Here is a 27,882-nt window from a genome sequence, read left to right on the forward strand (position 1 = left end):
GTACTGTGTTCAGTTCCGGTCGCCACATCTCAAAAAGGATATCGAAGAGATAGAAAAAGTGCAGAGAAGGGCAACAAGGATGATTGAGGGATTGGAGTACCTTCCTTATGAGGAGAAGCTGCAGCGTTTGGGACTCTTTAGTTTGGAGAGGAGACGTCTGAGGGGGGATATGATTGAAGTCTATAAAATTATTCATGGGGTAGAAAATGTTGACAGGGAGACATTTTGCTCTCTTTCTCCCAATACTAGAACCAGGGGGCATACATTGAAAATGATGGGGGAAAGAATTAGGATTAATAAAAGGAAACATTTTTTCACCCAACGCGTGATTGGTGTTTGGAATATGCTGCCACAGGAGGTGGTGATGTATAGCTTTAATGTATAGCTTGGACAGATTTATGGAGAAGTCGATCTATGGCTACCAATCTTGATGCTCCTTGATCTGAGATTGCGAATGCCTTAGCAGACCAGGTGCTCGGGAGCAGCAGAAGCGGGCCATTGCTTTCACATCCTGCAGGTGAGCTCTCAAAGGCATCTGGTGGGCCACTGCAAGTAGCAGAGAGCTGGACTAGATGGACTCTGGTCTGATCCAGCAGGCTCTTTCTTATGTTCTTAAAGTGGGAGAATGGAGTTTTCAAGACCTTTTCAGATTTGTATATTTGTGGGGGAGAGGGGGATGGGAGCTCCTAAAAGTCCTCACACCAGGGTTGTTTTGTTTCAGTTGTAAGCTGACTGCTAAACACGCTGCCTCAACTCTGTGGAATCTCTTATGCAAGGCCAAAGCTGCGGTTGCTGTTTTGTTCTTGTTAATTTGACATTCCTCCCTGCATTCTCTTGAATTAGAGATCAGATTCTCACAGGCACGCTTTGTGTAAGAACATATCCTGTATGAGCTCACAGCTGAATATGTAAAGTTTTATTATAAAATATTACTTGGAGTGATTTTTAAAATTCATGCCCACTCTTCTCCCTGTTGGAATAGCCAAAGCCAGCTTACAATATTTTTCTCTCCTAAGAGACTGGGTAAGGCTAAGAGTTAGGTAAGGCTAAACCACTTCCTCATATTGATACATTCACTGGATAACCAGCAGGAATTTTATCTTGATCCGGGTAGCTTGAATAAGATGGTTAGCTCAAAGCCTACGCCCTCCCCGATTTCTCCACTCCCCAACATCTTAACAAATTATGTGGTTGCACTGAAACACACACACAAAGTGTTTAGCTTTTAACTACAAATGGAGGATATGCCATTACAGGCATTATAGAAACAGGACAATAATTTAGAACTCAACTGAACACTTGGCTTGAAACATGCATGGAGGTGGAGAGGGGGTGGCGTGTTGCTGCAAGGCAGAAGGGAATTGCAGGAGGGATCAATCCTTCTTTAGCCCCTTCTCTTCCAATGGCCCCATGCAATGTGACGAACACGCAGCTTGGTGCTGAGACGCTGCAAGGCGGTTAAGCGCCTGTCTCCGCTTTCCAATAAAACAGCAATGGCCCAGGCTCCCACTTCCAGGTTTGCTCCCAAATACCAAAGCTAGCCCTAACATGCATGTGTATCCACACATTTCTTTCCACGACCGGCCCAAGCAGTCCCGTAGCACTGGCTGAGCTTTTGTTGCTGAGCTTTTGGAGACACAGGAAGCCACCAGAGCATTTGTTCTTCTAGCTCATGGTTCCGCCAGCTAAGCAGCAATAAAGTTCCATGACCTCGGTCACAGGCCCCTCCCCACACCTGCCACATGAGATGGAACTGTTGGGGACCGAACCACTCATATACAAAGCATGAACCAAGCCCTGGTGTTGCGCCCTGTTATTGCCTCTTTCACTGAGGGCATGAAGGAGACCGAGGAAGCTGACGGAATGAACTGTATATACACGCCAATGCAGTTGTCCCTCCCACTTTGCTACCTGCCAAATTATGGTTTTGACTGATTGTGGGCTGGTGACAGATCCTAACCCCCCCCAAAATGAGCACCACCAAGAACCCCCCAGAGTGAGCCCCGGTACCACAAGAGGGGCTGCCGATGAAAAGCTCTCCACACTCCACATTATCAAAGGGCTGCTGCTGCCAATACCAGCATCTGCCGCCACCTCCAGAGGAAATGAATAGTCACCGCTGCATGCAGGTTGCCCGAAAAATCTGCAGCCCCCATTGCTCACAATTTTATATTGTTGTCCACATTGTGGGGGGAGCCGCACCCCTAACCCCAGTGATGTAGGAGGGCCAAGTGTACCTACCCACCCAGCAGAAAGGAGGAGAGACTATTTCGCAAAGTTTAGAACACAATGACTATGATTTCAGTCACAGCACAACCTGCTTTGGCTGCAACATGTTCAAGGGAGGGAGAGGGAAGGGGGCCCAGCATCTGGACATGGTTCACCCACCCTAGCGGAGGGGGATGGGAGGAAGGGGTGGCATACAAGGGAGGGGGGGCCCAGCATCTGGTTATGGCCCACCCTAGCGGAGGGAGCGGGAGGGGAGGCGTGGCATGCAAGAAAGGGGAGAGAAGGGGACATGGACATCCCCCTACTATCAAGTATAAAGCCATTCCAGTCTCTGTCAGCCTGCCACAAGCAAGAAATCTGAAAAAGCCAAAGCCTATAAGGATGAAGAATGCCAAGTTTCTGCATCTACAACATGTACCCTGTTTCCCCTAATATAAGACATCCCCGAAAAATAAGACATAGTAGAGGTTTTGCTGAAGTGCGAAATATAAGGCATCCCCAGAAAGTAAGACATAGCAAAGTTTTTGTTTGGAAGCATGCCCGACGAACAGAACACAGAAAAATAAGACATCCCCTGAAAATAAGACATAGCGCATCTTCGGGAGCAAAAATTAATATAAGACACTGTCTTATATTCGGGGAAACACGGTAGCTGTTTTCCTGGAGGCAGGTTGATTTCTATGGACAAGGGGAACCTTTGTCCTTGAACAAACAGGCAGCTAATATAGTCATACTGAGTAACACCTGTCAATGAATTCAACTACTACCATTACAGGGGATTTCACAATGGCAGGGCTATCCAGTCATCTGAATACTTTGACTTGGACAGTTTGAAGGTCTGTTTAGTAAGACTCCTTTTGTTTAAAATACACTACTGAAATGCGAGAAGAAACTGCTCCTTTGAGCACTTCTTGCAGCCCCCATTCTGTTGCTGCTTGAAGCAAGCAACCTTTGCTAGAAAGTTACTTGTAGCAGGTGGAATTCTTAGAAGTTTTGATGGCACTACAGGCAATGGCACAAGTGCACCAAGGCAGCTCCCGTGAATCTTCCAAGTCTTGTGACTTGTTCAGAGAGCTTACCTTACATTGCTCACCTAGTCAGAGTCACAAGGAGCACAACACTAAGAACATAAGAACATAAGAACTAGCCTGCTGGATCAGACCAGAGTCCATCTAGTCCAGCATTCTGCTACTCGCAATGGCGTAACACTCAGGCTTCTCTCGCAGCTGATGATCCAAGAAGCCCCGTGGCTTCTGCATTCTCCAACATCACAAAGTAATGTCTTTTTATAACGTAACAGGACAAACTGTAAAGAGATATCTGGAACAAGGAACGCCATACAGGGACATGATTCTGTACAGTCAACTGGTTTTAGCCAACAAACTGCTTTGCTGATGAGAAAGGGGGGGGGGCGTGGGGGGGGGTCTCCTTTGACTTCCAAAAAAGGCTATGCTGGGTATTAACAGGTCCCGCATGGACAGAGGCTGTAATGAGCAGGTCAGTCAGTTGAGACTGAGCAAAATGTTTGGTGGACCAACCCAATGGAAGCCATTTCTTTATCTGGAAGAGCACGAGAAAGAACATGCTAAACACTGCATGCATCTTACATGATTAGGTATCAAGCTTGGGTCAGATCGGTTAAGATACGAATTACATCATCAATTTTACTACAATAAATAACAGAAACAGGCGAGGATGAGGTTACCCCATGGTGTCATGGTATGTATGTATGTATGTATGTATGTATGTATGTATGTATGTATGTATGTATGTATGTATTTATTTATTTATTTATTTATTTGTTCGTTCCACTTTTATACCACCCTCCCCCAAGGGGCTCAGGGCGGTTTACAACATAATACAAGTGGATAAATAGAATAAAATGTTAAAATTTATATTAGTTAAAATGCAGCGCTCCAAGTATATAAATATTTAAAACAGATGGCGTTCAGCCTTTCACTCCCCTGACTCTGAGAGGGGGACAGCGGATCTCAGTTGTTAATATCTAAAGTTCTGACCGCTGACAGTCTAGATCTTTAGAGGCCTGCAAAGCTTGTCACCCATTAAGTAAAATGCCATCCCACCAAAAGCAGAATACATTTTTCAACTTTGCTCTTCACTGGAGACTAAAAAGAATACACTGTCAACACCACATGGCTGGTCACATACATGACTATACTGTCTCAGAAAAATATATTAGTATGGTCAGCTGAGGTGCAACAGTCAAGAAAATATATGCTTCCATGTTAGAAACTGACCGGGAGCGGGGGAAACCCCCACCCCCTCCCCGGACTTTCAGCCGGATCGGCGGCCGGCGGGCAGCGCGGGGAAACCCCCACCCCCTCCCCGGACTTGCGGCCGGACTGGTGGCCGGCAGGCAGCGCGGGGAAAAACCCCACCCCCTCCCCGGACTTGAGGCTGGCAAGCGAGGTCCCGGCGGCTCGGGGCGCCGCAGGGGAGGCCCGTCGCTGGGCCGACGGCAGGCTCGACTGGCGCTCCACTTTTCCCTCGGCCGGCGTGTTGGGCAGGGGCAGGAAGAGGCGCGTCGAGTGCGCTCAGGAGTCCCGCAGCTGCCGTGACCGGAGGAGAGGCGAGCCGGGAGAGCCTGATCAGCTGAGCCCTGTTGGGCTGAAGACAGAGGAAGGAAGCAGACACGGAGGAGCAGGGAAGGAGACAATTGGGAAGGAGATAAAAGGAGGCACGACCAGGAAGGAAGGGAAGAAGGGAGAGAGGGAGAGACGGAGGGAGGGTGTGTGTGGAAAGGTGGAGGAGGGAAGAGAGGGAAAGAGGCAAGGAAGGGAACAACAGATAGCGTGTGTGGAGGGAAGAGGAGAGAGGGAGGAAGAGAGACCTGCTCTCGAGAGTAAGGAGAGCGCAGGCCTGGCATTCAAAGCAGCTGCTGAGGGGAATGGAGAAGTCACCATTCCAAGGGCTAGCCGGGAGGCTTCCCTACTCTCCATCCCTAGAGTGCTACAGGTCTTAGGGAAGCGGTGGGCAGCCGGGCCACCCTGTGGCTAAAGCGGCTGTCCCACTTAGTCCACTCCCCGGAGAACGGGAGTGAGGCCGGCGATTCCAACAGCCGGGCAGGGGACGGTGGGTTGGCAACAGGGGTCCCAACAGGGGCCCCATCCCGGGCGCAGGACAGAAATGTTTACTTTTATTAGTCCTAATCCCGACCCCACCCAGCATTTTCAATGTATGCCCCTGGTTTGAGTATTGTGAGGAAGAGAGAAAAATTTCTCTCTGTTCTCTCTGTCAACATTTTCAACCTCATGCATAATTTTAGAGACTTCAATCATATCCCCCCTCAGATGTCTCCTCTCCAAACTAAAGAGTCCCAAACGCTGCAGCCTCTCCTCATACGGAAGGTGCTCCAATCCTGGTAACTTGCTCCATAGATATTCTATTCTTTCCAGACACCTGCTTAAGCAGTGGCACAGATCTCTCAAGAAGCAATATGAGGGAGGGTGATGTTATTTCACATCCTTCAACAGATATGTACTTTCCTCCACAAAACAGTTTGATGAAGGTACAGAAGACGTACCAAACATAATTACTGCAAACAACGTCATCTGCTGCTCTTTTATGTGGTTCCAGGTGTCTAAGACACATGCCCTTAACAAGACTCAGTGACGAGCCAAATGTGGAACAAAACAAGATTTTAAACTGCCAAGCATAAAAGCTCCTATACTGGTGAATGAACACAAGCCTTAAAACCTACCTCTAATGATGCTTCTATTCAGCATTGGAAACAAACTTTTTCGCCTTCTGTTACTTGGGACAACCCTAGATTATAAGACTGATTTCTGCTCTTAAACCCCGTTAACCCAAAGGAGCAGGTAGTTCAAACCAGTTATTTTTGTGAGATAAACGTTTGTGAGATGAACAGTTCTGAATATTATTGATTCAGACACAGAAAGATTACAGCTATTTCTGCCAAATTTGATATCTGCTGTTTGTACTGGATAACATACCCTTCGTTTCCTTTTAAGTACACACTTTGTTTCTCTTCTGTCTGTAAACACTGCTAGCTAGGATTACTGTTCTACTACTGCACAGGTGTCAAACACGCGGTCCTCCAGATGTTATGGACTACAGTTCCCATCATTCCCTGCCAGCATCATGCTGGCAGGGGATGATGGGGACTGTAGTCCACAACAAATGTCTGAAACTGACAAAGCAGGGAGAAGAATAGGGAGAGAATCAATGTAAGAAAGTTGGCATGCAACTTCCGCTAGCTTTATGTTCGCAGTGCTGGTTTGCAAAGGTTATTAGACTAAAATTCCAGGCACAGAGATGTCAAATATGGTCCAAAGGCTGAACCCATTCACTCTTTAAGAGACTGTGCCAGTCCACAACTTAAATAAGCTAATTGACATTAGTGGTCCCTTGCTTTGAAAAGGTTGCCTAAGTCAGCTGTAACCTGACAGTACTTTCTAAGGCCCCTTCCACACATGCAGAATAATGCACTTTCAATCCACTTTCACAACTGTTTGCAAGTGGATCTTGCTATACTGCACAGTAAAATCCAGCTGCAAAGTGCACTGAAAGTGGATTGAAAGTGCATTATTCTGAATGTGCGGAAGGGGCCTCTGTGATAGTACCACAGCATTCTATGCCATGGGATATTAGCCCAGTGGCTACTGTTTTACCTCTTAAGGAGCCAACAAACAGATGAGTACCCACAGGGGTATGTTTTCTTTAAATGAGACTATGTTTCCAACTACCACAATTAACAGAAAACTTTTCCATCATGAGTATCTACTTCTGAAAAGCCATTTACAACATCATTCATCACAATATTCCATGGACTGAATTCCCACAAGTTATACCTGGGAAAATCGTTTTAAGCTACTTACAATTTTAAAATGGTCTTTCCCATCACCTTTGGCTTGATCCTTTTAACTGGAGATGCTGGGATTTGAATCTGGGACTTTCAGCATACTGAACTAGCCCCCCCCCCCCCCCCATGAGCTCTAGTTTACAAGTCTAAATGAATACTGAATATCCCGTATGGTCTTTTTATACTTCCACTTCAAGCATTTACACCCCACTTTATTTCCTTGAGTTTACAGTGGCAAACAACACAACAAGCTGCAAGGACATAAAAGCACACAAGTTCGTTAGCCGAATCCAGACAGGCACAGAGATTAAAAAGGCACACAAATCTGTCAAAAGGGTTTACCTTCCCCCAAGAGCCCCTGAAACAGAACCACCGGTGCCAAGAAAACATACTGCTAGGAAATGGCTGTCTGAGGAGTGCAATTAGTACATGGGAGAACCATCAAATGGGCCGGACTAATGTAAGAATAAAACCAGTCAAAGAGTGGATTAGTTCTTGAGTTCCAATCATTTTCATGTCAGCTTTCTTTCTTACTTGCTTGTAGACTTAACAATCTCCAAGTTTTCCATTTATCTATTTATTTCCCCTGTTAACTTTTTACACTCAGTAAGTTGTACAGTTCCTAAATCCATTGCCTTTTCATAGCTTTCTTTGACTCTGCTATTTAACCATGTTGGCATCTCCTTTGCAACACCATCTTTATTCACTGAATATATTTTTTAGAAGCTCTGTAGCTCCCTCTAGAAGTGGGATACTCGTCTTCACTGTTCTTTCATCACAGCAGCATGGAAGATCCAATTATTCTAGTTCACTAGAGGACCAGAGTAGAACTCAAGATGTTCCAGAAACCAAACAGAGGGAAAGGAGATATTGTTTTATTGTACTAATGCGTAAGGAGGTTTTTTTTTAACTGTACTAATGGGTGGTTTTATGAAGTTGAAGAATTTTTAAAATGTGTTTATACCTGTTCAGGACTGCCTTGAGAGCTCCGTATGCGCTCTTAAAGCAGGCAAGATCAATTCTAGCAACAGACATTGTTTATACAAACCCAGCCAGTTTAATTATCATTTACAGTTCTGTTCAGTAAATATTAGCTGACTGAAGTGTTGACCAAGGAAAAGCCTGGTTCATACGCATTTCAAGGAATACGAATCCACGGAGGGACTCCCAGGTGCCCCCATCTACCTGCTTCACACACTTTAATGCATGCCTCACAGGAATTTTAGAGAGCGATGTCCAGACGTGGATCTTAACGCGTGGCAACAAGTGCTAAGCCAAAGATTCAGTTAAGAAAAGAAACCACATTTAAAAAGTACATGTTATCCACGGAAAACAGTACATTTACGGCAAACACCAACCACAGCAACATTAGACGTAACAGCTGGTGTACTCCAATTCAGTACTGCAGGATTCTTACCTTGGTATCGTAACGCATTTTGTATTGCAGTTCTGAGTGGTGATGGCTTTTTCAAGCTCGTCTAGCTGCCCGGTCTTCTTGAGCTTCTTAACCAAGCTCTTCACCGCTTTCTCGCACCATTTTTCCTCCTGACCATTCTGTTCACTTCCACCGGCACCTCCTGAGCCACCAGCAGATTTCTTCCACCCCAGCAGCCTCTTCACAACAGGTGGGGTAAATGGCAATATTGATGACATGGCCAAGGCGGAGTACAATTGCCGCAAGAATTCAGCTGCCCTGCAAAATCTGGGGAAAGGGGGGAGGAATCTGTTAAGACAGCTCAAAGTGAGAACCGACCTTAACCTTTCCAGGAAAAAGAGACAGCCCATCATAAGCCCTTGAAATGTACATGACAGCACAAAAGGCCGTCAATTTTAAAAAGGCTTATTGTCCTATTTTTTCCAATTATAAGAGTTCTCATCCCTGTACTTTTAGTTCATAACATTAATTGTGACCAAGGTCTCCCATATAGGAATGCTTTTAATATTTTATCATGAATAATACACTCTCCTCGGTACCAGGCTTCATGCTACCAAATGACAGGCAGGCCACTTTTCAGAAAGCCTTCATGAAAATGCTCATTTCTTTTGTGTCGCTCATTTCTTTAGAAGAATGGACATCAATGTCCTAATTAAACGCGAGTGCACTCCCACAACTGCATGCACCCGCATAACTTCCACAAGCGCCAAAATGATGGCCATCCTCAACTGACAACATGAGGGTATCCAAATCCTCCCCCCCCCCCCGCCACCTGCTGTCGACAAAAATTGAGCTATACCAATTTAAACCATCTTTAGTATCTCTGCAAGCAGAAGAATAACAAAAAAAAGAAAGGATGAAGTCAAGACCTTAACAAAAATAACCACTATAAATATGATAATATGTTTATTCATTTAATAACCAAATACAAAATTAATGTGTGCCAATGACTGAATATCAATATCAAAGAAGCAACCTGGTTACATGTATCTGAATTACAAGACTCTGAAGGTTACAACTCTTGTACAAATAACCACTTAATTGTAAGTATCTGAAGATAAAGACTGCTATACAAAGAGATGAGCTCGCAGGTATCATTTGTTTCAAGGGGAATATCTTCACTGTACTCATTCTTATCTGAGATTGCAAATGCCTTAGCAGACCAGATGCTCAGGAGCAGCAGCAGGCCATTGCTTTCACATCCTGCACGTGAGCTCCCAAAGGCACCTGGTGGGCCACTGCGAGTAGCAGAGTGCTGGACTAGATGGACTCGGGTCTGATCCAGCAGGCTAGTTCTTGTGTTCTTATTTTTTTCTCATATTTAGAAACAGAAAAATGGTTCACATAAAGCTATGTAGTCTTGACCTGAGTGAATAAAAGGTCATACAACGCTAGAATTCCAGGAATTTCCAGCATGTACCTATGGAAAAGATGCAAGTACCAGGACAGCAATTATTTTGTAGGGCTGGACCAAAATGAAAGGAATCATGGATACTTACCATAAGGGTTCTTTCTGCTGAGATAGAGAGGACATATTAAATCTTAGGTGTTCCCTAACAGCTGTTCAGGGAGGCAGGACTAAACTTGCCACTTCCTGTCTCCGGCAGTAACTCGTGGCTCAGTTTAAATATGTTCTGAGCTCATAAGTAGGACAGGAATAAAAAACAATGAACTTAGGACAGTAATAGGAAGAAGTTAAACAACGCTGTCATAGGAAGAAGAGAGCCACAGTAGCCAAAAATAACAGTTGCTAAGGGAGAAGACGAACCCAGACTTTTCCTTTTCCACACTTTCCAAGTGTTGATGTCAAGCCTTATTCTGGTCTTCTCACTTCTGCAGCAACTCAGAGTCTTATCATATCCACCACTTCTTCACTCTTTGGGTGGCCAAGATGCCCTCCTTATCTCAGAGGAAAAGGAACCCTCACGGTAAGTTCCAAAGATTCTGTTTTTGCTGGTGAGGAGGGACTGTTGTAGCTGCTTCTTCAGGTGGGAACTTTGCATCATCCACCACTTGCTGCAGAACTCAGCACCTGAAAGTAGACCTTTTGAGCAGAATACTCCACAGGTCTTGGGATTTTTGTACACATAATCTGAGGTTTTTCACATCCTTCTCATCCTGAGAGGGAAAATCTATCATGGCAGCAGGCCATAACAGAGATCCAGTTTGGGAATATTTTAACAAAGTTCCACTACCTATGGAGTAAAGCAGGCATGTGTGCAAAATGCAAACACCGCAACAAAGAAATGCAAGGCCTGGTGGCCCAGATGAAACTGGAAACAATTACAAAATTTTTGCGAGGTCAACTCTCTCTCCATTTCTAACAGCATAACCAAATCAGTAATTGTTCCGATAATTGTAAAACTAATCTGAAAGTTATGATTCTAAAAATGAAACTTTCATCGGGTTGTAAATATTAATATTATACATGCAAGAATGAGTCTTCGTGTAGAAAACCATGATTTAAATCTAATCTTACTGACCAGTGATTTAAATAGTCAATTAAATTATGATTTAAATTGATCTGACTGCCATTTAGAATAAAGTCTTCACACACAGTCACTTAAATGGAACCTGTCTTAATGGCTTGAAGGGAGTTGGGGTAAGAGCAGGTAATACAATGTGTATTCTTCATGCAGGAACCATGAAATCTATTAATGACTGGCAAACTGGTCTGCACCACCCCTTACAGTAGCAGAAAAAGAGTTTTGATTTATAGCCTGCCTTCCTCTCCTGTGAGGAGTCTCAAAGCAGCTTACAAACTCCTTTGCGTCCTCTCCTCACAACAAACACCTTGTAAGGTATGTGGGACTGATAGACTTTTGAGAGAACTGGGACTAGCCCAAGGTCATCCAGTAGGCTTCATGTGGATCAGGGAATCAAAACCACTTCACCAGATAAGAGCCTGCCGTTCATGTAGAAGAGTGGGGAATCAAACTCAGTTTTCCAGATCAGAGTCGACTGCTCTTAATCACTACACTACACTATGTCAGGATGTTTGGTCAGAGGAACATCTGAGGTATTACTGTTGCTATGGTTGTTATCTGGCGATGCAGGGTAGATGCTTTGAATCGTTGAAAGGTCCCGTCCTGAAAAGCTACCAACCCAGGTTTTACTGGCCTACATGGTTACATTGGACCCAACCCCAAAGGCTTTCCAAAAGGAGTTGTAGATATATCAGGTGGTTCTTACACTAATAATTCCACTAGGGATGGGAACCAAGATCTGCAAGGCCATTCCAGAGCCACAAATATAACGAGGGCCCCTTCCTGGCATACCTTCTTCAATGCCTTTGGGATAACTGGTAGAGGCAGGAACAAAGCAGACAGCAGTCCCTGTGGTCTGGATGTTAGGGCATCCACTTGCTCTGTCCATGAGTTACAGTATCTGGAAAAGAATCATGGTGCTCAAAATCTGGAGCAGAGGCAAAAACCTCAAAACACTGAACATGTTTATGATCAGCTGGAAAGTCTGTTTTGATAGACAACTTCTTTTTTCCACGGTTTGTCTCCTCTGCCAGTCTGCTTGAGTGTAGAGGGACCCCTAAAGGTGCTCTGTGGAGATCAACTCCAGATTCATAGATTCCTTTCTGCCCATAACATAACACTCTTCGCTTCCCGACGTAGGTGGACGACCTGGATCCCCATTGTCTTTTGATGGGGGTCTTGGCTGATATGTTGTCAGTCCTGATGATGATGTGCTGATGCAGGACAGAGGACTGGAAGCACAGAAGCGACACCCTCATCGACCTGATAATGACAATTCCAGGACAATGATACTCAGTCTCTTTTCTTCCTCTTTCCAGAAACCTTGGGCTGGCTGAAATTGCAGGGATGCTCCCCAGCTGCTCAGACTGGCATCTGTGAAAATCTGTATTGAATTCTTCCGACTATAAGATTGGTCCACCAGATCATGCTTTCTCTGATCAAAGTTATCAGTGTCCACATCTTGTCCCTTTTTGTGTGTAGATCATTAGCTGATGAGGTTGAAGGAACTACTGAAGAAGTCAGAAGTGCAGATGACCCCCCACCCCGGGAACCAAGCCTATGCACGAAATCGTGAGTCCCTGTAACCAAGTCAGGGGCATTAATTTATCAGACTTTGCTTTGGAGATGTACTTGGCCAAATTCAATAATTTGCTGGCTTTTATCTTTTGGAAGAAATAACATATTATTTGGGTATCTATGATGATGCCTAAAGACTATAGCTTCTGTGTCGGGAGGAGGATGCTTTAGACTCTGTTCAAAAGTTAACAGTGATTTTCCAACATATGATCAGACACGTCCTTGAGGGCTTTTTCCTTTTGTTGATGAACAAATGAATTTGGATGCTCTACCTTCCAGCAAGGTCCACTAGTGTCACCAATATTTTGAAGAATGCTCGAGGAACTGAGGTCAGTCCAAAGGGAAAGGTTCTGAATTGGGAATGATGAGTTTGGTAAGAAAATCTGAGAAACCTGCTTCGGCCCACATAGATAGGGATGTGAAGGTATTCTTCCATGAAATCAATGGAAGTCATAAATGTTACTGGAGTGAAAGCTTCAGAGATGGAATGTTAGGTCTCCATGCAGACCTGTTTTTCATTGACAAATTTGTTGATGTATTTTAGATTTAGTATGGCTCTCCAGTCGTGACTGATTTTTTTCTCTACAGGAATAGAACAAAACCCGACTCCCCACAAACATTGAAGACAATCAAATGTCAAAGCAAATGTCAAAAAAGAATAATTCTGAAGAAAGGAGGACAGCAACGGCAAAGAAGCCCACAGCCATGGCCCCGACACCCACCAGACAGTGACATGTTGATGATGCCCCATGTCAGCCATTTTTGAGTGGAAGTAGTCAATCAAAGTATGGTGATGCTGGAATCTCCCAGATCTTATCCCTGGACATTTCCTATGGTTTAATCAGTGTATTGCAGAAGCTTTGTCCACTGCAATGACCCGTCAGTCCTCTACCCTCTCCCACTTTGGATGTGACTTCAGTACATTCTCTCACACACACATGTTCTTCATAACTCACTGGCTCAAAGAGTGACAACTCCTGGTTTGTCATCACAGGAACAAACACAGTTTATCTGTAGGCTCTTACGCTCACTTGGCCTCCCTCCCTCCTTCCTTCCTCATGCTCAGTCAGTTAACAGCTCCCACATCTTTGCCCAACCGCAGTCTGTTCACTGCACTTGAATTACAAACTACTATTTGTTCTCGGCCCTCCAAGGAACCCAAACCAATACAAAAGTGATTAACTGAGTAATGTGAGGTTAGGAAAATGTGGAGGGTGGGGGAGGGCGGCAGAATGAGAACGCAAGAAAAGGACGGAGTCTCACACTCTTAATGTCTCCTCCTGTTTGCTGTTAAGTGTGAATCGAGCCAATGGGAGCATCAAGTGATGATTTGCACATGCATGTGGAAATGCTGCCAGAAATCCAGTTCCCTAGATTGAAAAGCCATCACACACATCACCATGAATGAAACAGTCATGCAGTGAAGCCAAGTTCAACTGCAACTTATCAGCTGTTATCAATTTAGGAGTAGCTACAGTTTTCTATTCTAGATACATTACAGTGCAGTAATTAAAAACTAAACTGTATTTCACAATGAATGATTATCAAGCATGAGGATGTATATTCCTGCAATGTTTAAACTTTTTGGTAATTAAGTTCCCTTAATCCATTCACAATGCCATGCTCTTCCAGATATTTCTGTAAGATTATTTGGGGCAATTTTTCAATCCAGAAGGTAGTTTGGTTTTGCAGTTCTCAAAATCAGATTTACTGGTATTTATTGATATCGCATTTGGGTAATTAATTTTAAATGTACTTGGCTGGAATAATTTTATTAGCTGCCCTGAGGCTGGCCTTGTGCTGGGAAAGGGCAGGATATTAAATTTAATCAAATTTTTGCAGAGATAACATGCCTCTTCACAGCAAAAATCTTACAAAAATCATACAGTTCCTTTGCAAAGGATCAACCTCTTAAGAAGTTCAATGAATAGATGACTATTTGGAATGGAACAGATCTGCACAAGAAATGAAGTGTGAAGAGGAAGGGGCTAGCAGTAAAAAAAATGAAGGTGAAACCTTTTGAGCAGAATACTCTACTGGGAATTTTGGGTGTACAGCCTGAGGTTTCACATATTATTCTCTCTCTCTGGAGGAGAAAATCTATAAGGGCAGCAGCCTGTAAAAGAGACCCAGTTTGGGAATACCTTAACAAAGCTCCAATACCTATGGGTAAGGTATGCATGCATGCAAAATGCAAACACTGCAACAAAGAAATGCAAGGATGGGTAGACCTGAATGAAAATGGAGATAGACAATTGTGGAGAAATGGCTCCTTCCCCCCCCCCCTTCTGTTTCCTTTTTCTTTCATCCTCTCCTTCTCCAACCAGGTACCAGAGATTTGGAGGACTAAGAAATCCCAGAGATACATCAGGAAATGCTACCTGACCTAGGGGGAAATGATATCTTGACCCAGCCTGACCTGGTCAAAGGAGGGTGGGGTCTGGGATCTGATAAATTGAGGGGAAGAGAGGGGCGAGGTCTCTTGGCTCAGGTCTCTCTGGAGGGGAGCAGAGCTCTTGCCTGAACTGGGAAGGCGGCATCCATTTTCTGGACCATGTGCTCAGCCAGGTAATGTGAGCTCTTTGCCAATGGCAACATTTTAAGCTCTAAGGACCTACCCTGCTTTCTACCATCTTTAGCCAGGGTATGTATTAGTGATAGGAAAAGAGGATTTGCGTTTTATCTCCTTTTATTTTGTAACCCTTGCTAAATCTGGTGTGTGCTAAAACATATGGTAATCATTTTCTTTTTAATAAATACTTTTAAAACCTTAGCTGTGGAGGAAAGTTCTCTGTACCACTTATGCCCTACTGTCTTGGACACGCTATGTAACCAGGAGGTAGAGGAAGGCTGAGCAGCTTTTCCTCCAGGATCTCCAGTCTACCCTGTGGAACCCAGGAGAGGGGAACCAAGGGGAAACTGAGGCAGGGGCCTCGTGCAGTGGGAAAGGAAGCTGGGAAATCCTGATCTTCCCCAGCAGGCAGTCCTCAACTGATCAGGTGGTGGCAGCATACCCAAAGAGAAAATTAGCCCTCCCCAGGAAAAGTCAGTAACTCCTGGGGGTGTGCAGAGTGTGAAATAGGGCCTGCCAGCCAAAAGCAAGCCCGTTTCGCCACAACAATCATAAAATTATTGTGAGGTGAACGATCCGTGTGTTTCTAATAGCATAACCAAATCAATAATTGTGTGATACAAGTGTAAAGCTAAACTGAAATTATTCTAAAAACGAAACCTCATCAGATAACAAATACTAAAATCATACCAGCAAGAATTAATATTTATGCAGAAAACCATAATTGAAATCATTTGTTATTTAAATCAAATCCATCCTGCAAGGAAGCAACCCCCCCACAAACTTTCAATCCTTCACCACAGATTCCACCAGAGTAAAATAATTTCTCCATTATGAATATAGATTCCAGCCTGCCTAAAACATTCTGCTTTAGCACAGCAGTGAGGAAATACCCTTCAGCTGTTAAGCAGACACAGAACTCCCCACGCAGACAAGACGTCAAAATATAAGGCCCACCATTCCAAAAGGGAGATTAAGCATCATACATCAAAAATTTAATGTACAGCTGCATAGAAGTCAACAACTGCATTTAACTCCTATCCTCTCTGTTTTTATGTCAGCAATGCATGCAGTTAGCAAACTGTAATAGCCGTAACCGAGACTAGAGGCTTATGATTTTCCACCTGGATCGTGACGCAGCATAATACTAGAGGAACAGTCAGCATTTGACTGTTCAGTTGTTCTGTGACCTCAAAACAGATAAGCACTGGCAAAAAAAAGTCAGTGAGAATAATTTTGATTGGGTCTAGAAATGTGAAGGCATGGGGTAAACAAAAAGGAATTCAGAACCACCACCACCACCACCCCGTCCCCCATTTGTCTCCCAAGGACTTTTTAAAGTGTTTTCAACAGAAAAACTGGAAACATGGAGAACTTCGACAGCTATGCAATATTTTCTCTTTCAGAAGGAATGAAACACTTTTTAAAGACAAGGGGGTAAGACTGTAGACATACAGGGGTGGAAAATTTCACCAAGTCACAGCTGACTTTTGGTGGTTTTTAGGGCAAGAGATGTTCATGGGTGGTTTGCTGCTGACGGCTTTTGTGTGGGCTGAGGGCGTTCTGAGAGAACTGTGACTGGCCCAAGGTCACCCAGTGGGCTTCATGTGGAGGAGTGAGGAATCAAACTTGATTCTCCAGATTAGTCTGCCTCTCCTAACCACTACACCACAGCTCTTTAAACTAGACGTACTTGTGCACCTAGGAGGATACCTAATCTTCATGAGGGGAGCACGCAGGCCTTTCATGGCTTCTCAGTGGTTGCCTGTATGCTGTTCTCCTTTTCTCATGTCTCTTCCTTTGTGGGTTGATCTTTCACCTCTACTTTAAACCACTGTGAAACACACACCCACGGAACAGGCAGCTAGCGGCTCACTGCTATACATGCCTGGATGGATAGAGGACCACAAGAAGGCAGAGTTTAAAAAAAAAAAGGCACCAAAACCTTTAGAAGAAAACATCAATTTAGTACTGAGCTCATTCTAACTCAGAACCACAGAAGGAAGACGACAGCATCTAGTTGGAACTAAATCTGGCAGTGCAGATATTATTATTGACCCTTTGTGTAACCCATTTTCCGGCCAAATAATAAATTGTTATTTACTGCAAACCTTGTACTTTCGGTTTAACTAATATTTAATCAACATTTTAGACACCAACATTTAAGGTACATGTGCTAAGGTCACAGAGCATGAATCAGATTACAGTTTTGTCTGTTGCTGTTTTGCTTGTAAAAACTAGGGCATTCATAACTTGTTCTACAAATATATCAAAAATTACAATTTTATCATGCTAATTTACTAATTATGCATTTTGTGCTGTTAAAACAGCAAAAGTAATTTAAGTTGGAAATTCAAACTTGCTATATTGTTTTCTGAAAAATGGCTCTTCCTGCAGCTTCAAGATTTCCAAAAAAATTTACAGTCCTATTAAGGTCACAGCACTGGGAGAATAAGGCACATCTTCTCCACATGGGTTTTCCTCCTTCCAACTCCTATCGGCTATGCACAGAAATAGATGTGCATAACATTCTCATCACTACATGTTTATATGTTAATTTGGCACCAGTCAGTGGTGGTGTATGAATTTCTTTCTTAACCAATTGCCTTCTAGGCTGGTTCTGATATTCAATTAAACAGAACTTTTTAAAGTAATCAAGCTACAAGAAGTTGGGGGAGAGTTAGGTTAAAGTTAGATGTTATCTTTCTTACGGTGATGACAACCAGGGTTACCCCCTGTATTTATACACATCAAAAATTGTCATCGCTTTAATAAAGTTATGATACATTGAAAAGCTGAAGATTAGGTTTTGTGGTTAGAACTAGAATATGGTCATTAAAACGCAAGACTGAAGCCAGGCTTTTACATTTTGGAGCTGGTTGCAATAGTTGAAGAAAATTTGCCAAGATCTGGTTCAAATCCCCTTAAGAAAAGAAAGTACGGCAATGGTGCAAAAATAGGTAAAATAGGCTTCAAAACTTACGCTCTTCCTTGAAAAACCACTGCAAGACTAACAGAAAAAGCCTCCTGGGCGCCATGCATAGGGAATTTCATCTGAGTAATAAAATATATCTTACATACTTTGCAGTGAGGAGGGTATACACAATAAAAAGACCCATAAAGCAAATATAGTCTCAGGAACTCCACTGCTCATAACCACCACACCACGTCAGCTCTCATACTTCATTCTTGACTCGTACTACAAAGTCAAGAATAGCTTTGGAGAGCGTGATACCATCCCTGCAACTATAATAGGTACCTGCCCCCCACCCCCAAGAGCAATGCGGTCTCGGATCTATTGTGCACTTATGACACACCCGTGCCTTAAAAGTGGCCCGTTCAGTTTCACTTCTTCTATTGTGAACTGCCCTATCTCCTGGCTGTTGTTCTTTATTCTGCAGCAGGGTGGGATTTAAGCATACTCCTGCCCTGGGTTTGTGCTTAGGCAGCATGGGGGGAGTTCCACCATTTTAGGAAATTAGCATGGAAAAGTCAATACACTTTTGTGCTGAGTTCCTATTATCCATAATGAAAAGGAGAAAACACAGTTTTGTCCCTAAAGCAAAGGCAGGAGCCATTAAAGATACAGTGGTGGCGAACCTATGGCACGGGTGCCAGAGGTGGCACTCAGAGCCCTTTCTGTGGGCACACGTGCACAGAGTTCATCACGGGGGGGGGATCATCCCCACACACACACCTCTAGGCTGGCCTGGGCACGATCCTTTACCTGGGAGTAAGCTTGGTTGCTGGCAATGGGGCTTGCTTCTGAGTAAACCCTCCTAGGGTCGTGATTCACTCATTCGAAGTGTTGCACAGTTGCTTCACCAAGCTTACTCCTGAGTAAAGCATGCCTTGGAGCCGACTTTTTTCTAAACTAAAACCTCAGTATTCAGGTTAAATTGCCATGTTGGCACTGCAATAAATAAGTGGGTTTGGGGTTGCAATTTGGGCACACGGTCTCGAAAAGGTTCGCCATCACTGGAATAGGGTGTATACTACGTGCAACAGAGAAAGCAGCCCATTTATTCAATCTCATTACTATTTAATTCAAACAAGCTGAAATAGTGTGAAACAGACTTTTCTCTGTGATACACCTCTGAAGATGCCAGCCACAGATGCAGGCAAAACTTTAGGAACAAGATCTACCAGACCACGGCCACACAGCCTAGAAAACCCACCACAACCAAGCTGAGTTTACACCCATTAGACTAACCCCCTTAAAGATGCATGACAAGTCTGCAGCAGCCATTTTTAATCATAGTATCTTGAGCCCTTCTTATAGGCATGGTCGCTCGTACGCTACAAGTTTCTTTGGGGGGATGGGAAAAGAAACAATTCTTATAGTGTGTTACTATCAGCACAGGGTACTGTGGTGGTATCATGGAGATTCAGGAAATTCAAAGCAAACCGTTTTAAAAGCCCCATATGCAAGATTAATAAGCAACCATGCCAATGAGGATTAGCTCTTCTCAGATGTGTTCACAAGATCACACATCAATAAGCCTATAATTAGCATGTTATGTTGACATGCAAACAGCATCAGTATTTTTCCCTGATAATTTGAAGACACATGTTAATCAGGCCCCACATACCTAATTAAACTTTACCGACTGTATTTGAGTCATCCACTATCTGTCTTTTGAAGTAACGGATGACCCTTAACATCCAATATAATAACAGAGAAGAGCAAAGGTTCATCTGTCAGATAGCTCAGATGCATCCGGAACCTCACAAACAAGCATATAAATGTCGGGTGGAGTATTTTCCAGGGCTTTATTTGTCTGTGGAAGTCGACCCGAATATAAGTCGAGGCACCTAATTTTACCACAAAAAACTGGGAAAACTTATGGACTCGCATATAAGTCGAGGGTGGGAAATGCAGCAGCTACTGGTAAATTTCAAAAAATAAAAATAGATTCCAATAAAATTACATTAATTGAGGCATCAGTAGGTCAAATGTTTTTGAATATTTATTTCAAAGAAAAACAGTAAACTAGCTCTGTAAGTGGAAGAGAGGATCAACAAGAACATTATGGTCTCAACAATAACATTGAAAGTACAAAAACCTTAGCTCAACCAGCAACCAAAGAGTTAAAATCCTTCAAAACTGGATTTTTGGTCAGGGGAGGAATGTTTATGTTAGCGGTACCAACATTTCAGAGTATCTTTAGGAGACCCTCCTGATGATACTACCCAGGTTTGGTGAAGTTTGGTTCAGTAGCCCCATCTACTACTACAAAATGTAGCCCCATCTACTATTAGCTCCCATTGGGAACAATGGGGGACGGGGCACCCCCTTTGGGGGTTCAAACTTTACCAAACTTGGGTGGTATCATCAGGAGCATCTCTTGAAAAATCCCTGAAATTTTGGTGCTGCTAGACTAAAAACTGTGCCCCCTGGCGGCCGACAAAGTAAAAACCCTAAAATATTTTTTAAAATACACCTCACTCACATATAAGTCGGGGGCGTTTTCAGCACAAAAAATGTGCTGAAAAACTCGACTGATATGTGAGTATATACGGTAACATAAATAGGCAAGCTTGACAGTTTAAGAGTGATATTTAATGTTTTTCAGGTGATCCTCCCTGAGAATTGCACGAGTGCATTTTATTGATATTTAAATGGAGGGTAGAGGTGGCAAGTCCACAAATATAACGAATGATGAAACAAAATCATGAATTCATCTGTTCGTAGCCAATCTCTTCCATCTGGTGAGGTATAAGAATTTTAGAACGGGTTGTGGAATCAAAACCAATCTTAAAAGGAACAATTCATGCAACTGATGACATACCCCAGAAAATTCAACAAATAGTAAACCAAACTGACAACCTCATAACATACAGTTATTTGGATGCATTAAAAGTTGCCTGTCAGTTTTCAGTGTATTTAACTTTTTCCCTTAAGTTAAACAGTGCAAAAAACTGTATGATATAGCGTCTATACTTTCTCAGAAATACCATTACCAATAAAAATTATTCAGCACAAAACTGTGAATCTTTGGATACTTAAGCCATGCTTTTTCCCTAATAAAATATTCCAGTTGCAACAATATTTGTTGCTACAGAGCAAAAAACCAGTGAGACACTTCCAACATATTCAGTTTAAATAAACATGCTAAGTGAGCTCTCACCTTTTAGGGCATATAACAATTTTCTAGAGAATTTTCCGGTTCTAATGTTTTGAGAAGTAAACCAACCTGCTTCAAGGCAGTACCATTTAGTGATCACGTCTAATAGCTGCTGACAGTCCATGAATCTTAATCTTGTTTTAATGCTATTTAGACTAGCAGTCACTACATCTTGAAATAGTGAATTCCACAAGTTAATTGTGCAGGATGAATACACTCTTCCTTTTGTCTGTTCTCTATTACTCTATTACTGCAAGTTCTCTATTCTCTTACATAACTCCAAGTGGCAAGGGTTTTCAAGGCAAGAGACATTCAGAGGTGGTTTGCCATTGCTCACCTCTGCGTCATGACCATGGTGCTGTTTGGACATTTCCCATCCAGAGGTGACCCTACTTGGCTTTCAAGATCTGATAAGACTGGGCTAGCAAGATAGCAAGAGTTATAGGATAGGCCATACCAAGATATTCTGGATGGCATGCCAGCATTCACCAACATCCAACAACTATTCACTCAAGGGTGTTGTGGGGTTTCCGGGCTGTATGGCTGTGTTCCAGTAGCATTTTCTCCTGACATTTTCTCCTGACATTCAGCCTGCCTCTGTGGCTGGCATCTGCAGAGGATTATGAAGATTCAGAAAAGTCAAGCTAGGTATTTTCCAAATTGGACACACCGAGCCCAAAAGATTCACCATCCCTGGGATAGGCTATACATGAACTTATGATAAACAGCATGGGTTAGCCACGCAATGTATGATCACTACAAAGTCTGCAAATAACTTGTACTGTCGAAGGCTTTCACGGCCGGAATCACTTGGGTGCTGTGTGGTTTCCGGGCTGTATGGCCGTGTTCTAGCAGCGTTCTCTCCTGACGTTTCGCCTGCGTCTGTGGCTGGCATCTTCAGAGGATCCTCTGAAGATGCCAGCCACAGACGCAGGCGAAACGTCAGGAGAGAACGCTGCTAGAACACGGCCATACAGCCCGGAAACCACACAGCACCCATCTGCAAATAACTGCTATATTTGCCAGCTTTACAGCTCTACTGGCTGGGGTGGGAGACAATTTTCTCAACAATCCCCCAACTGTTTTCAAATTTTATAAAGAAAAAACTTGACAAATTTAAGGGGAACGTTGAAAAATGTTTTCCCCTTTTCGGAATGAAAAACTGACAGACATTATACTCAATCAAAACGTACAGCATTCAGCATCTCTGATGGCAAGTTTGGGGGAGCACTGTGAAATTTATTTCTTTTTGGAATGAGCAGAATGTGCTAAGATAGCATAGTGAACAGCAGTCTGAACCACTCTGACTTTAGCACTGGGTGAGTACATTTGCAATTCCGCTTGTAGAAAACTAAGGCACTTATACCTTTTAAATGCCACAGAAGCGCTAATTAAATCGGATTTTGCATGTAACTAAGTTATAAATAATGTATTCCTCTTCTTAAAGCAGTAGAAAAGCTTAGAAGTTACAGGAAAGTGTGCATGCGTCATCAAGTCCCAGTTAACTTAAAGCAACCCCACAGGGTTTTCAAGGCAAGAGATATTCAGAGGTGGTTTGCCACTGCTCGTCTCTGCATGGGCTGGGAGTGTTCTGAAAGAACCGTGACTGGCCCAAGGTCACCCAGCAGGCTTCATGTGGAGAAGGGAAGAATCAAACCTGGTTCGTCAGATTAGAGTCTGCCACTTTTAACCTCCAGCCCAGGCTGGCTCTTGAGAGGAAAGTACTGCATATATTTCATTTCCCCTAAATATCCAGTTTTCTCAAAAATAATTTCCCATAGCTTCAAAATTTCCAATCGAATGTAACAGTTTTTAGCCATCCCTCACCTTTGATGTAACTGCCAATCTGAGAGCTACATCCAGCGTCACCACATCTTCTGCAACCTTCCTAGCTTCTACCTTGAAGGAACATCAAATTTAAAGGCACCTCCTGACTTGACAATCGCTCCTCCAAATGGAAAACAAGGCAAGCGGCACTCAGGTCATGGTTTTTGAAAGTCTGGAGCAGCTCCTCAAGCCATTTTGCTTAAAGGCCCTTGGTGGTCGGGTCAACATGAGAACAGAAGCATTTCAGACCGATCTGTTGCTTCCCCAACAGCAGAGGAGGAAATGGACCAGCGGTAACTGCCGTTGGGCACAACACCCGCACGTGAAAATAGCAGAAGCAAAAAACCTTTCATGATGTTTAAGGGAATCGTTGCTGCCTTGGAAATGGGGGTGTGAAGGCCCGTGGGGAAAAAACTCCCATTTTTCTGGCCAAAAAAAATTGGAAAATCTGGGGCAAACAAGTCTGTATGAAATATTTTCTCTTTTAGAATAAGTAAAAGGCCTCAAGACACATTTTTTTTCACACTAAATGCATATTGTGAAAGAACAGACTTATCCCAGTGGGAAACATTAAAGAACACTGAAAAACATGCACAGTTTACATACGCTATGCTTTACTTAAAAAAAATAAATACAAGTTAATTTTGCCAACAATTAGCTATATTGTATTTAACATTAAAACGTTAAAGAGTTCAGGCGTTTCACTGTATATTCACTTTAGCTTTATATTTCGTCCCCTCATCACAGAAGTAGTACAATCTCAAAATCGCCTTCCTTCAGCCACAAGCAGTTATTTTCAAGAGAGTTTGACGCTGCAGTGCAGTGGCTGAAGCCAATGGCTTTAGAATGGTGCAACTCAGCTTAGGAGATGGAACTGCGAGTCAATTATCATACTGACCACAGCAGCAGGCATTCTAGCGTCAGAATCAAAAACTGTGGAAGAAATCCTGACAACTCGTTTGCAGGTGAAATAGAACTATGTTAAAAATAATTCCTTCCCAGAACTCTGTCAGTCTTGCTGAATAGGTGAATGTGCATATGGGGGTAGACACTCTAGCTTGTCACTTAAATCTTTAACACATAAAAATCTGATTAGGAACCTAACATCAATAAGTGCCCCACTCTTTTAGCTTGGGAGGGAGCATGGTGGGTGCTCAACACCCTGACCAGCCATGGAGCCACCAAAAGACCAAGGATAAAGCGCCTTCAGATTACAAGGACAAGCAAGAAAGACTGGCAGCCTCATTTAACACACAAAAGTTGTTCGCTGACAGCTAGATAGCTTGCTGTTACCTACAAGAAGGGATGGAAGGGGACCTTTTGAAAAACCTACCATCATGCACTGGGAGGGAACAGGGATTCTCTCATCTGAAGACACTGCAGCTTTAAAAAGAAATCTGATAGAGTTACAAGCACACTGGTTTGCCAGCTTTGCTGAGCATTTCCGTGCACTTTATGTCTTATATCTGCCAGCTAATGCTACAAGTTCACAGCACTAATCACAGGAGATGCTCATGAGCAAATTCTGTGATGCACACAGACACAGAACCCTAACCTTGCACTGTTCAGGGTATATAACATAAATCAATCTGGAGCAAACCTTTTGCACCAAAAAAGCACTTCATTGCCTTTTAAAACAAGGCTCCTCTGTATTACTAGATCAGGTCTATCCACAGAACTGTAAGCTCACCTAAAGAAACACATATGTGCATGACCAAGTAGCCTAGATGAGAAAACCAGCAATTCTCAAAAGCCATTCACTGCTACCAAGAACAAAGCTACAAGGAACACTAACCAAGACTGAATAGACATTCAGTCAAGAGATATAACAAGAATTTGTGTCCAGTGCCATAATGGCTGCTTTTTATTGCCTTGGAAAGTTTGGCTACCCACTTACACACAAATGATTCATACTTATATGAAGAGTTGTCTAAGCGCTTACTTCCATGCGTAGAAAGCTTGTCAACTGTGCTTACACAACCTATAGATCTTATCTCTCAAACAAAGAAAGATAAACACTCTTCAGCTGATACTCTTCAGCTGATACATAAAAATACCTATCTGTGAGAAGGCCACGAATTTCCTACGTAAGACAAACAAAAAATTCATTATGAGGACCAGAAAAAGAGAAACAAGAGCACACAAAACTAGCAACAGTCTATCACTGAAGTTTACACACACCTCCTGGAATTACATCTTACTTATAGCATGCTTGTTAGAGGTGAGAAGGGCAGGTTTACTAACAGCCGCTTCGTTCTAAGAATAATTTTGCTGGAACCACAGCGCTAAAGCCTTATATTTATTTCTTACTTCAAAGGAAAGGTAGCACTACCACATGCCATCTTATCTCGGGGGAGGGGGGGGGCTAAGAGAGAAGGAAAAGACAGCACAGAAAGAATGACCACAAGCTTCTTGTTTGAGTCCCTTTCCCAAATTTCTGCCTTGGGCGGTTTTCTTACTGAAGTACCTTTCTTTAGTTTCATCACTGTTGAAAAGTTTCAGTCCAAACCTCCTTCCTCATTATTATGGTGACAATGGTGAGAGAGAACCTTATCTGCTTTCCTCCCTGATGTATCTGGAGGGAAGATAAGCAACTATAACATCCTTCCTCTGACCCCAGAACTTACGCAGAGGAGCCTTACATAGGCACAACAACGCTGCTAACCACATTTTTTTCTCAGAAGTCCTATCAAATTCAGCAGGACTTACTCTCTGTAAAAAATTTCTTAGAATGGCAGCATTTTTTTCTTAAAGTATTGTTATTTGTTCAATATTATTGTTATTCAGAGGGACTGGGGGAGACAGAGGGTGAGATTGATATTATTATTAGCATTCTACAAATTTCTATAACTTACCTCTTGCTCAACTACATCTAAAGAAAGAACTGACGAAGGGGACAGAGAGATAGTGAAAACCCAAGGTTGGAGTCCTACGCACACTTACAGGGGAGTAAATTTTCCTACACGGGACAGACAAAACATTTACTGGAAAGGGGAGAAAATTTTAAAACAACACAAATGTGGTAACTTTATTAGCATTCTACAGAGTTGTACAACTTACCTCTTCCTCAACTACACCTAAAAAAATAAAGATTGGGGGGGGGATGAAGATACTGAAAGTCCAAGGTTGGAGTCCTATGTATACTTACACGGGAGTAAATCCACTAACTTTCCTACACAGGACAGAGAAAACATTTATTGGAAAGGGGAGAAAACAAAAAAAGTGATATCATTAGCATTCTATAGAGTTGTACAACTTACCTCCTCTCCCTCAACTACACCTTGAAAAAAACCAGAGGTGGTGGTGAGGGGGTGGGGGGGGGACATGCTGAAAACCCAAGGTTGGAGTCCTATGCATACTTACACGAGAGAGAAAAAAATCAGAGGAAACGTTTATCAGAAAGAAAACAAAGGAGGAACGTTTTAAGGAAAGGCTCAAGCGGCAGGCATGGAGTCAGGCAGCAGAGTCCCCCCCCCCATTACAAGACACCCCCCCGCAAAAAAAACAACCCATCCCATCATTCTTATCTTTTGAAAGGTCAGTCTTGAAGAGGACTGCACAGAGCGAAACCTGAACGACAAACGCACGCCGACTTTTCAAAACAAATTGGGGGAGGGGGGGAGAGGAAAAAAGAGGAGAGGGACCCCTCCCTCACCAACCTCGCTTGCTGGTTGCCGAGAGGAAGGCGTGGAAGGGATTACAGTGAAGAGATGCGACTGGGGTTGGGTGGGGGGGAGAAGCATCAGGCCGTGCTCCCCTCCCCCTGATGCAAATGAGGCGCCCTCCCCCCTCCTCCAACAGGAGTCCCCGATTCCGCCGAGGCCTCCCCCTTCCCCTCCCCCACCCGAGGAGAGGGCCTCCCCTCCCCCACCCGACAGACAGCACCGCCTCCTCCTCCCACCACAACAAAGCGAGGGAGCCTCCCCTCCCCCCTCGCGCAGCCCAGGCCTCAGGCCTCAACCGCCCGACTCAAGCCTAGGCCGCCCTCCGCCGCTCCCCGGTCGGCGGCCTCGCCTGTCCCCCCCGCCCCGGCCATCCTCCCTCGGCCCCCCGGAGACCCACCTCTTCGCCCCCGAGCAGCGCCTCGACCACCCTCGTTCTCTTTCTCGCCGCCCGGGCCGCCTCCCTCAGCGCCTCGCGGCCGCCATTGGCTAGCCAGGCGCTGCCCCATCCCGCCTCTCTCCTCTTCGGCGTCCTCCGGTTGGGCGCCGCTCTGGTCGGTCAAAAGGCAGCGGCTGCCCGGATTGGTTCGCGAAGGAAGGGAAGGAGGGCGGAGTTAAGTCCGCTCCGGCTTCTCCGCCTCCGAAACCGTGATGGGCGGCGGCGGTGGCCAGTGAACGTGCGGAAAGCTGGAGGGGAAAAAAGCAGCGCCGCAAGGTTCGCGAAGGAGGCGCTGGATTGGGCCACGGGGGCGTCAGTTGCGGTTCGTGAGGGCATCGGGCCGTACCGCCGCACATAACTGGGGGCGGGACAAAATTTGGTTGCGCTGCAATCCGTGGAGTAAGAAAGAAGGGTCTCTAGCAGAGGCCTCGCTAAGCTGTGGTAACCTTCCGCGCAGAAACTGCCACCTGCCACAGAGGGGAAATAGTCCAAACCGCGTAAACTTTTTGAAAAGCGGTTTTCCTCAGAAGAATCAAACCGTCCTAAACGGTTCGCCTGGGGTTCAGTTTCCTTTATCCCAACTGTTAGCGCAGAAGGAACACAACGTTTAAACAAGAAATGAAACTCAGCCACACAAATTGACTGAACTTTTCACGGATAATAAACTCTCATCATAAATAAAT

The 27,882-nt window shown here is 43.9% G+C and overlaps 1 protein-coding gene across 4 annotated transcripts in view; it reads right to left on the reverse strand.

The window, feature by feature from the left end:
- The window catches only part of SMAD2 (SMAD family member 2), a 56,351-nt gene extending 29,034 nt beyond the window's left edge, over positions 1-27,317 (reverse strand). For 2 of the 4 annotated variants that reach the window (XM_048503032.1, XM_048503028.1), the window contains exons 1-2: positions 27,161-27,317; positions 8,490-8,774 (exon numbers count right to left, since the gene is read on the reverse strand). In XM_048503032.1, the coding sequence (XP_048358989.1) occupies positions 8,490-8,725 (236 nt within the window). In that variant the 5' untranslated portion in view covers positions 8,726-8,774; positions 27,161-27,317. Of the gene's footprint in view, positions 1-8,489; positions 8,775-25,565; positions 25,778-26,757; positions 26,881-27,160 lie in introns of those variants that run through there. The other 2 variants (XM_048503030.1, XM_048503031.1) reach the window with 2 other exon arrangements.
- Positions 27,318-27,882: the final 565 nt, after the last annotated feature.

The sequence above is a fragment of the Sphaerodactylus townsendi genome, linkage group LG07, assembly GCF_021028975.2.
Source record: "Sphaerodactylus townsendi isolate TG3544 linkage group LG07, MPM_Stown_v2.3, whole genome shotgun sequence".
Lineage (NCBI taxonomy): Eukaryota > Metazoa > Chordata > Lepidosauria > Squamata > Sphaerodactylidae > Sphaerodactylus > Sphaerodactylus townsendi.